General features: G+C 43.0%; 1 protein-coding gene across 1 annotated transcript in view; it reads right to left on the bottom strand.

Annotated features, from left to right (window-relative positions):
* epha4b (eph receptor A4b) overlaps window positions 1-12297 on the bottom strand; it is an 80592-nt gene that overhangs the window by 47593 nt on the left and 20702 nt on the right. The window contains exons 3-5 of the mRNA XM_070918607.1: window positions 11532-11732; window positions 9671-9778; window positions 8585-8936 (exon numbers count right to left, since the gene is read on the bottom strand). Of these exons, the coding sequence (XP_070774708.1) occupies window positions 8585-8936; window positions 9671-9778; window positions 11532-11732 (661 nt within the window). The remainder of the gene's footprint in view (window positions 1-8584; window positions 8937-9670; window positions 9779-11531; window positions 11733-12297) is intronic.

The following is a 12297-nucleotide window of genomic DNA, read 5'->3' as shown; positions in this document are numbered from 1 at the left end:
TAAACGGGCATATTTAAAAAAGAAACGTAATCTGTCACATGTCTCATCAAGTTCTGTGTAACCAGTCTTTGTTCCTGCCGACACTGAAAAGTCTTGTTTAAGTTTTCTGAATGGTTCCTCTTGGCTGTAGAACAATAGTGCAGCTGTACTGCATACAAAAGCAGCAACAAATTGGACTTCGACCGCAGATACATCTGCATGTCATGTTTAGGGTTGAGCAATAACGCCTGTGCAATGCCGGCCCAATCAGTCTGACAGGCTGATCGTACATCTGGAAGCCATCCATAAACTAGAAAGGGAGGGAGGGGAGAAGGGGAAGGGGTCAATGGCTGCCTTCCTGTTCCTGTGTTTCTTGTTCGGCAGACCCGCTGGCTGCCTGCATGCCTCCTCTGGTCTCTCGTGCACACACATGCACCTTTCTCGAGACCTTTAGATCTTAAATGGAGCAAACTCAACACTGATTCAACACTATAGAAATGTGAAAGTTATGAACTTTCCCATGAGCACACATGTTTATCCCTAGCTGGAACTCAACGGCATATTGAACAGCCAATTAATGGCAACTGTACCCAAAGGAGACAAACTCTCCCCTCTACACCCCTCTCCTCTCTCTCTCTGCCTCTGTCAGAGGGGAATAGTGCTATATAAGGACTTGAGGAGTTGAAACATGCGTTAACAGTTTCTCAGTCCTTGGCCTGCTTTTCCTCCTTTTCTCTAAGGGTTTGTTCACACAGCTCAACCCACTGCACCAGACTGAGCTGAGCTATACGAGGTTCTGTCTCCCAAAAGCCACCTTGATGTCCTCAGGTTATTGTTGGGGCTAACACTTCAGCGGGTGCAAATACGTCTTGGTGCTAAGGTGGCTTTTGGCAACTCAGCTTATGTCTGGCGAGCGATCTGCCATGGCGAGAGAGAGGAGCTGTGCTGGAAGGCTCTGTGTGAATAGACATTATCTGGGTCAGTGCTGTGTGGGTATGTAGACGGGGACTATGGTGTGTAGAGGATATAGTGAGTGCCTAAGCCTTTGTGATTTTGTGTGTAATTTATTCAAACACAAAAGAGGGGAGATGAGGAAGAGGGAGAGGGAAAAGGGATGGAGTCTAGGAGGGACATGTGAGAGCGAGGAGATAAAGGCGAATAAAGGAGAAATTAAGGAAAAGGTGGCTGTCGTTATCCAAATAAATAAAATGAAGTCAGACAGACGGACAACTTAAGACACACATTCCCACAGACAGGTAGAAGGACAGATGACTGGCCTTTACTTGGCCCATATATCCGTTTGTCATTTTAAGAACATCTGGCTAGTAATAACACCCTGCTGCCTGACACTTCAACAGCTTAATGCCCTAATGCCTGCAGCAGTGTATACACACACGCATACACACATTGCGTGGACTGTATACACACAAGAATCTCTTGACTTGCTGTCTAAATCCTTCTGTTAGCCGCCCACTCCCTTCCTACCCACACCTTCATGCTCTCAAGCTCCCTGAGCTGCCACTAAGAGAAGAGCAAAGAAATGAGAGAACTCTGTGTGTGTGTGTGTGTGTGTGTGTGTGTGTGTGTGTGTGTGTGTGTGTGTGTGTGTGTGTGTGTGTGTGTGTGTGTGTGTGTGAACATATTACATGCAGGAGGGAGCCCTTGACCTTCAAAAGTCTGTATGTGATCAACATAAAAATGCTCACTTTACCGACTGCCTCAACTGTCCACATCACACACACATGTACACACACACGCACACACACACTCCTGCTGTAAGGATAGAGGCAGAGATTGAGCTCTGTGTTAGAGAGGCAATAAAGAAAGGCAGGTCCCCTACTGAGCTTTCAACACACACACCTACACACACACACACACACACACACACACACAGCGCTCTGTAAATGAGCTCAATCTCTTTCACAGGTGCAAAGATTAGCCTTTTCCTACATCTGTTCCCTGCTCAAACCTTTCTTTATGAACACAGGCTGCAATCCTCTTATGAGATATAAAGTGTGAAGTCTATTGTGTGTGTGTGTGTATGTGCCAGTAGTCTTTTTATTTTTTATGTGTGTGCTTCCGCATGGTCATAGTCTTTCTTTCATTATCTTGATGGAGCCCTTATAGCACATGTATCATATAACTTTCACTTATCTACACAGAAGTTTTCTTGCAGAGAACAAACAAAAGCTTTTTACTGTAAATCCCCTCCTGCTGCGCTGCGGTCAGAGGCAGGTCTGATCGACTGAACGGCTGAGCAGCAGGCCTTTGATCGCTGCTCGTCGCTGGGCAGACAGAACTCCCCCTCACAAGTTGAGCAATGTTTTCCAAAAATATCAAACTACGTTTTTTCCCCCTCCTCCTGACAATGACATTTTACAGGACTTTGTTATCCCTTCCAACAGTTATGATCTCATCATTGTGGTCAAATGGGGTTTCGAGTGTGTAAGGGGCTAAAGCAGCGTGATGTTTTCCTGGCTTGAAGAGTTACATGGCTACGCCTTAAAGGAATAGTTCAACATTGGAGCTGTTTTCTTGTGAGAAGCACTTCATTCATCCGCCCGACACCTCTGTGTAGCGTCTCCTGCTGGGAGTTGCCAGATACAGCCAGTGAGCACAGATTTTGGTTTTGATCTCTGTACAGACACGGTAATACTTCAGGAAGTTACTGCGCCCAGCCAAGACATATTTCTGCACATAACACTGCAACGTTTTGTTTTACACTTGATTTTTGCACAGATTACGAGATATAGTGTGTTCATGAGTGAACATTTGGTTACCTTTGGACAGAGCCAGGCTAGCTGTTTCCCCAGGCTAAGCTAACGGGCTGTGGGCGCTAGCTTCATATCTATTCAGACATGAGAGCTGTATCAATCTTGTCTACACACATTTCCTACAGTACGTGCTTTATCGAGTAAACTCTGTCCCACCACTTCTTACAGCAGGTGGTCATTATCATGTAATTAACCATCATTGATACAAACAGAAATCACACAAAATAGAACTGGTATCAATCAATAAGTTAAAACAAAAATTGACGTTCTATCAATAATTTGGCAAACTGTGAAGATATACTTTACTAATCCAAAAATGTCTCTAACAAAGTGTATTTGTCAAAATGTTGAACTATTACTTTAACACACAGACAAGAGATTGATATCGATCTTCTGATCTAACTCTCAGAAAGAGCAAATAAATGTATTCCCCAAAATGTACAACTGAACAACTGCAGTTCTTTGAAAATATTATTTCAAGTCATGTAGCAGTCCATTGTGTCTGCCTCCACAGCATTCCAAATGAACACATAGCTGACAAGACAATTCACACCGGATCGGATGCGCATTGGACTCGTTCCTCAGTGATTTACACTTTGGTTTCTGTCCAATTTGAGAAGCGAAAAGAACAGCAGGGGAGCCAAGTGGAATCAGTATGACGAGTGTGGTGTGACTTTGAAAAGTTCCACTTGTAAACCAAGTTCTGGCTTCATGTTGGCAGCATCAAACAGACAAATGAATAAGAAGAGAAAGGGGAAAAAAGGAGACTATTAGACAGGCAGAGCCGACGGACAGACAGACATGTCATGCTGACCTATATTACTTTTGCCCGCTGAGAAAGAGAGAGGGAGATGAGAGCAAGAGAACTTGTGTCGAGGTGACAGGTGTCTGTCCTTCTCCACTCCGTCTCCTCCATCTCTCAGGCATCTGAGGCAGTAATTGGTGCTGTCAGACACACAGAGAAGGACAGGACACACACACACACACACACACACACATACTCCTGCCCTTCAGCATGTGCCCTTAGGGCTTAAAGCAGGAGAGGTTTGAGAGGAGAATTCACTGCATTCCCTACCAGCTGTGAGGCCGAGAGACAGCAGGAGAGAGCGAGGGAGTACGAGGTGGAAATGGAGGAAAGGGGGGCACAGGAAACAGTGGCAGACAGAAACAGAGAGGGAGAGAGAAAAGAAAGCGAGAGAGCGGTGAGGCCTCTGCATGGGGTAGAGAGAGATGGAGGAGAACTGATGAGGGGCAGCAAATGTATGTGACACAGGGGCAGGGAGAGAGAGAGCAAGTATGTGTTTGAATAAGAGAGAGAGAGATTATATAACTCTAGTGGTGACAAAGCAGATGAGTATGATTTCATGTGATCGAGCAGCAGAGCCACGGCCATCGGAGCAGTGGTGTGTTCAGTGCACAGCGCGGTACACGTAAAACTAGAGGTGAATGAAATAACACGAAACCGCATGCAAAGAAATAAAAGAAAAGTGTATTTGAATTGCAGGAAAGGATTGGTGATATATTACATTTTTCTTACTGTCTACAAATCCCATGAGACGGCCAAAAACAATAATGTATTGATCTCACTAACAAGTATTCAGTCTGTGTAGCAAAAGTCTGATGAAGCTTATTCCTCCAAAAGCTCTTAAAAACACATCAGTGAGTCACACCGTTGCACTAGTTGCTGTTTTTCCTCAATCACAGTAAACATGGATGCAGTTTTAATTCGCTCCCACATATAACACACGTCCTCCTGTGCTAAATACTCACTACCAAATGTGTATTCATCCGCTGCTAAAAATAGTCCCCAACAAATGCTGTTTGAGTAACTTTTGCTTAAAACTATAGTGCTCATCTCTTCTAGTAAACTACTGTTTTATTTTACAGGTCTCATAGTTTACTCATGATGTCCTTGAAACAAGTTGATATGTAATGACATGTCTGAGGAGAGTGCCTGGAATTTGGTACTTATTATATAAAATATTGAGACATTGTTCATGTGGTATATTTACAATGAGTTCATTCCAATTGTTTCCTGTAACCTAAAGAATCTTTTAGCAGCAGGGCAGCTAAACATACATGAATGTAAAATGTGCTGTGTTGCTGTACATTACAAGCAAGCACACAATTTGATCTGGAGAATAAAGTGTCCAATAATTAGTATTCCCTTGGGTTTACATGGATCTCTGTAATTTGTTCCAGACATTAAGATTTGAGCAGTTAATTCAAGGAAATTTCCCCCGGAAATCAACAACTGTGTAACTTCTACGCATATAATTTCTTGGTTCTTTCGTAAACACATAAATAAAATGTCTACTGTGTCAGAACATTGTCTCTATTTTCCCTATGATAAGTACCAAATTACCCAGTTTATTTCAGGAAATATCCGAAGAAATTACAGAACCAGCCTCAACTGAAGTACTTAACCTTTTCAAAAGAAAAATGAAACTATATAATTGTGGGCTGTTTTTCAAGACTTACGTCTTCGGTAGCAGTGAATGGGTTTGGGATTGAGAGCCACAAACAGGTGAGGGAAGTCAGAAAGTGTGGAGGAATTAACTAATTGTGAATTAGTTTTGTTCATCTAATGAGATTTGTGGCCAATAAGAAAAACATAACGCCAGCCTAGTCCTATCTTAGTCTTAACAAAATCAATATATCATCATCACATCACTGTTGAGACGAATGGTAGCTTCCATCACAACCTGGTTGCTCGTTGGGGCTTGTGTTTTTAAAATTTAGACCACATTTCCCATGAATCACATTATTTTCTCTTACACAGTCATTTACTACTTGCTCTGTTCGTACTGGAAGAACAGTGGCCCTCTTTCTTTTTGTCATAAAACAATCTAATCCAGTGTCCGACATTAACAACATCAAAACATACGCACATGTTTAAACACACTTTGTGCCTCACTTTAGGGAATAAGAAGCAAGCATGAGGAAGGGAAAATAGAAAAAGAGAAAGATGAACCCGTGATCTATAAATGTTTAACGAGTACAGACAGAGAAGATGAGGGCTGCGAGGAGGAGGAGGGAGACAGAAAGAAAAATGGTGAGGTGAAAAAGGAAGACAATATCAGAAAGGATGGGTGAGGAGAAAAATGGGGGGCTGGTAGAGGGAGAGAGGTGGACAACAGTCCCATTACAGAAGCAGACACCAGAGCAAGACTAGAAAATAGCAGAGAGGAGGAGGAGAGAGCCAGAGATTGAGAAAAAAAGGCTGTAATTGGAGGTGTCTGGTGTTTGTCTAACACAGAGAGGCTAGTAATGATTCCATTAGCGCCTCACAGAGAGAGAGAGAGAGAGAGAGAGAGAGAGAGAGAGAGAGAGAGAGGGAGAATGGGAGTCAGAGGGAGAGATGGAGAGTGACACAGAGACACAAAGAGGAGGCTAGAGAGGCCAAAACACTACGAGAAGATTCACACAGAACGTCAGAGCAAGAAAACAACGAGCATCAGAGCAGCTAAATGGTAAAAGAAAGAAATAAAGCAACCACCCACAAAAAGAACAAGAGAAAGGGAATTCAAGGCGTCCATTAAAAGGCTTGTTCACCTGCACGATGAAGTTAATTACAAATGCCTTTCCCCGGCTCTCTCCCCCACCTCACCTCTTCGTCTCTTTGTGTGACAGCAAACGAGAGAGGGTGATTTAAATGCATTAGCGGAGTGTGTTTTCCCTATGGAAGACCTTCAGACTGTGTCAGGGCAGGAACCTTTTGTTTGGCGCTGACGCCGAGCGCTGAGAGGACTCTTTAAAAGCCTGGCCCTTGTTATCTGAGGGACACATTAAAGCGCAGCACACTGGGTTGTTGTACTTCTCTGTGTCCTCTCATGTCTTTGTTAAAAGCAGGCTGATTACAGACACAGTTGCATTAGTTGGCTAAGTGAAATTTTGACGAGGGAAAATGAACAATATCAGAATGGAGGTGCGGGCACCGACGTCATTCCAAGAAGAGAAAGCTGGTTTATATGAGATATGTTAGACTGACATACGTGGGACAGCAAATTCTCCTGCTGTATGAGGAGGAGATTTCATTGCTATGCAAATCCCTCACAGGATCCCACAAACATGTTTTCCCTAATACTGAGTAGGTGGCGCAGACAACCCTGCAGCGGAGAAGCTTCAATTCCCCACGAAGGAATTAAAATCTATTGGAAAATGCTGGTTGATTGTTCCCAAAGTAATTGCTACACCAGAAAGCATGCCTCGAAATGAACGGAAACCAAAAACCTGGCTTCCTTCCTGCGTTTCAGACATTAGACACCTGTTTTGCCTTCACACACACACACACACACACACACACACACACACACACACACACACACACACACACACACACACACACACACACACACACAAGAGCACATGCGTCCACATCTGTATTAACCATAACTTATTAGACGAGGGACACATATATTTCCTGACCTCTGGCCTCAGACTGTCAATAAGTGTCCATCATTACCTCAACCCATGACTACAGCACACACACACACACACACACACACACACACACACAGCATTCAGCATTCTGTTATTGAGTTAAAGCTTGCTTGTTAAATGTGCTTACATCGCTCTATTTATTCTCTCCGGAGTGATAAGACTGAGGGAGCAGACTGATGAGGTCATGGAGATCACTGAGGTCAGCCGCTTCACTGCGTCAGACTGACTTTAAATAAAGTTTCAACACAGGGAGTGTGACATAGGCCTGCACACTTTAGGTACTGAAATCATTTGAAAACCTGTCAGTGAGATCACCTGTCAAATAGCCGCAACGTGTCCTTTTACAGGACAGACATGTGGCTCAACAGTCTCCGTTTCATGATTGAGATGCAGCCAGAATTCTGCCACAATCTGTGCACATTACCAGCCTGCAAACTGCAGAGTACAACTTCTGTTCCCATTCACCCGTCTCTAAGGCCCAACTGCCAAGTCTTCTGGGCGTCTTGGCTACTGCTTCTCCAAAACAACTGAAATTGCATTATGTGCACCGATTTCCAAGTTTGCAGTGATGAATATCTATGATATTTTCATTTTTTCGGGGGGGAAGTGAGCCTGTGGGGACAGGTGAGGGTGTGAGTCTAATACAGCTTGCGCACTCAAATGCATGCACACACAGTATATACACACACACTGCAAACGCCATCTGTGGAGTTTTACGATTCAATAATCTGCTTCCTAAGGCATACCTAGAACACAAACACACATCAATAAGCATTTTCTCACACACACTCGTACCGCTCTCCTCTACTCAGCAGGGAAAATGAGAGCTCTGACAAACACACACACAAAAAAAAAACCCAGAGGAAATGCCTCAAAGCAACCCCTACCCTTTTCTCGGCAAGAACTGTCCTCACAGTGTTGGGAGCTGTATAAAAGTCACTCTGAGTGATGACACCCACGCCGACACACACACACACACACAAGTCACATACACGCAAAGTGCATCTGTAACCTGAATACACAGAGTCATCGTCATTACATCCTCAGTTTCACAGCAGAATTCATAGAGAGCCAAAATGCTGCTGCACACAGTCAGGCGTGCACACATATTCACGTCAGAGAGAGCAGAATGGATACAATTGCAGTGTTTTGTTTATAAGAGCACTTTTGCCAGCTGTAGAGGAATCTCACGTCAGACACACTTCTTTCATATCAGAAGGCCAACCTTTATGGGACCTGTGCATACAGTGATACACACTATAGAACATGCACATAGCAGCCCACTTCTCTTTCTTGCTTTCTAAATTTGTCCTTCTCTGTCTCTCTTTCTCTCTCACACACATACATATTCCCCACACATGCACCCCATGGACCCCCACCCCACTCACGTTGGCAGACGTCCTTGTTCTCCTCAAAGCCCGGTTTGCACACACACCTCCCGATGGGAACCAGCCAGCCTCCGTCTGCGCTGCAGTACATCTTGGGAGCCTCAAACTCCTCAGAGGCATTAACACACGCACCGTGGACCTCCACCAGTGCCGTGTCTCCGCCTGTTATTGTGTCGGGGAACTGGGCCAAGTTGAGCACAGTGAGGGGACACTTCTTGTAGAAGACCCTGACTGAGACCAGAGCAATACAGGCTCCCAGGTCCTGGAAGGCCAAGTAGAAACCCTTTTTACTCAGGTTGCTGATGTCACGCACCTCCGTGTTCAGCTTCATCACGCGGTCGCCAACGTCCACCTGTAAACAAAGGATATTTTATACATGTCTTTGTTCATTTTAATGGGAGCATTCAAATTCAATCAGAGCATTTTTTTCAGTCCATAAAGTTCTAAGTGTATTTTAGTAAAATGTTACTGCCTGAAACTCATTTCCAAGACAGAAATAATTATGTCCTCCTGACAATTTTGCAAGCAAATGGAATAAGATAACTAAGTTTAAATATAACCCACATTCAGAGTTATTTTCTAAGAGTAGGTGGCAAATGGTGAATATCTAATTTTGGAATGAAAATCTTCTATTAGAGAATCAGACGCAGACAGAGCTTAATGCTAAAATTGATATATAAAACAAGAGATACACAATGGGACAGACTTCATCCATTTTTGTGGATGCAACAACTGGTCCCATTCACTTTTATGATGGTTACAAGGTAATTTGGAAATCTTTATTTGTTTGTTGCATCGTTATGTATTTTGCAATGCCCTACTTTATGTTGTGATGCGTGAGTGTGTAACAGTGTATGTTTACATATTATATATACAGTACATGTAAGTGCCTGTGGGCGGTATATGAGTTTTTTGCGTGCGTGTGGACATGTATTACTCATGTTGTGGGGACATAAATCTGTTTACTCAAGCCCCCTTTCAGAAGCCAAGTCAATGTAATGTCCAATGAAGTGATGGAACATGACTGTGTGTGTGTGTATGTGTGTGTGTGTGTGTGTGTGTGTGTGTGTGTCTGCGTGTCCATACCTGTGTAAAACTCTCATCTGCAGCGATGGTATCGATCTTGACGTACTGGCTTTCCTTGATGAACCACAGGTTGGCATTGTTGGACTCATAGTAGTACATGTTGAATGTCTGCAAAACAAAAAGTGTCCATCACACTTCAGACTCTAGAAATGTAAGTTATCAGACACAAAAGAGTAACACACAGTAAAGCTAGAGACATAAAACTGAGAAAGTCCATCCAATGTGAAATTTTAACAAGGCCCCCACAGCTGCTATTATGCTGCTTCTCTTCAAATCTCAGTCCATCTGTCTCGATGGCCAGTCAGCAACACTGTCTGCAATCTCATGAAAGTGCGGCTCTGTACTGTCTCATACAGTATTATCTCCACTACTCATTCTGGAGATGTAATGAGAGTGAAAAGGGTGCAGAGGGCAGACAAAGTAGAGAGACGTGAATACAGAGGAGCAGTGATATCAGGCTGATATGAGAGAGTGGGGGACAGTAAAAAAAATATATCAGAAGTTAAAATATACGAGGAGCCACAAAAGAAGCCTCTGGAGCATCGTCTGTTTCATTCTGCAGCTATTCTCTCATGTCATTCTTTTCTCGCCTCTTGTCTATTTATCTATTCATCAGCCATCAAAGTGAAATTCCATCTGTGTGTGTGTGTGTGTGTGTGTGTGTGTGTGTTGAATGGAAAAGACTGAAGAACAAAATAATAAAAAAGATATTTGAAATGTAATTTTGCAGCTCTGCAGTGTAATATAGTATAATGTGCAGAATAAAAACTGATTTCATATCAAGTAATAATTATAGTACAAACAAAAACTACCAGCTTTTGTCAGGCCTTCCATTAATATACATGTTAATACATTAATAAACTTGTTAATAATGTATATGACAACAGACATAATGCTGTCAAATGTGGGGACAGAAATCCTACCACTGATTGAATTTTCATTAAGTACTTGTTTAAACTGGCTTCGTGCACTTCACGAAAGAATATATTATTGTTTTTCAATTTGTTCAACCTTGTCTAAGAACATAAAATGCATTTCTAGTGGTCCTGCTTCACTTATCTCCCCCTTGCTTCTCATACTTTAATGTTGTTTTTTTTGCTGTCTCGAGTGTCTAGATTTTCTGCTGCAGTAAAAGGAAACTGCAAAAGCAAACAATATGGCATAATTATATCAGATATAATATGAAGATCAGGCAGGTTCAATTGAAAACACACAGAAGTGTTATTGGAGTTAATTTGCTGATTGAGTTGATTAGCTAAGCACACTATAAAAAGTAGCGATTGCGTGTGCCGCAGGGGGAATTTGTTCTGATTTGTAAATGTCCTAATTTGTGTGCTTAATTAATCAACCATTTTCATGACGAATATGATATGTATATACTAAGTTAGTTATACATGTGAAGTGAAAGACATACTGATTATATTATAGTTCACTCAGTTTTACCCAACAGGCTAAGAGCACTGCATAGTCAGAGAATATTTTGTAGCTTTGCCTCCAAACTATTTCCGCCTCCACCATGTTCCAAATTAAACCTACTCCTGTGCTATCGATCTCCAAAACAAGAAATGTGTCTTTTTACTTTGCTTCCCTTCAAAAGAAACTCGGAGTGCACACAGCCACACAAAAGCACCCATGGAGCTGGTCAAAATTCAATGTCTTGCTCACCAAGAGTCAACAAACAAGCAGCACAAATGCAACAGGAGGGCTTAAACACCCACACACACACACACACACACACACACACCAGTTTGTTATCTGCTTGGGTGTTCAAAAGCTTACATGTGTATTATCTTGTGTGTGTGTGTGTGTGTGTGTGTGTGTGTGTGTGTGTGTGTGGGTGTGTGGGTGGGGCGATGCAGACCTCTTTGCAGGTACCAGGAACCCCAGGCAGACTGTTACAGTCCCTCAGGGTGAACTTGATCTCAATGTGGACGCGCTGCGCTCCTTCTCGGCCGATGTGACGCGTCCTCAGCCAGTTGTTCTGGTTGGCCTCCATTACGTTACACACCTGGTAGGTCCTCATTGGGGTGTTCCTCTCATCCATCACACTGATCTCCTCCCACTGAGGACGAGAAAGAGGAAATTTAGAGAGGAAGGAAAAAAGCGGTTCTACTAGATGAAAAAGATAGCTGTTTATTTTACTGCCATGAATGTGAAATTTCTGATTGGATTTAGGATCTTCCACATTTATCAGATTACATTTTTTTAGATGGAGAGAGCAAAAGAAAGCAATGGGATGAAAGGAAGGCACAAGGTAGAAATCAGAGAGGAAGATGGAGAGGAGAAGGAGCGAATAAAATACTATAATAGGGATGTGGAAAAAAAAGAGGGGAACGAGGTAGAAGGGGCGAGCAGAGAAGCGGTGAGGACTGCTGAGGAGTGTTTGCGTTGACAGGGGAAATCCTTTCAAGTAAAACATACATTTCAAATCAAAGACTAAGAGGTAGTGTAGCCAGGGTAGAGTTACGTTCAGGCACGGCACGGGGCCGGCCTGACAACAGCACCGCTCAGCTGTAAGATCGTCTCATTTCATCGCTAGTCAATGGACAAAGGAGATCTCAGTCCAAAGACTGCTGTTGGGAAACTGGGCCCAAGTTCAATGAACTGCGGTTTCATGCAAACCAATG

Source organism: Enoplosus armatus, chromosome 14 (genome assembly GCF_043641665.1).
Source record: "Enoplosus armatus isolate fEnoArm2 chromosome 14, fEnoArm2.hap1, whole genome shotgun sequence".
NCBI classification, from domain to species: Eukaryota; Metazoa; Chordata; class Actinopteri; order Centrarchiformes; family Enoplosidae; genus Enoplosus; species Enoplosus armatus.
Note: the sequence above shows the minus strand (reverse complement) of the source record. Positions and strands in the feature narration are given on the sequence as shown.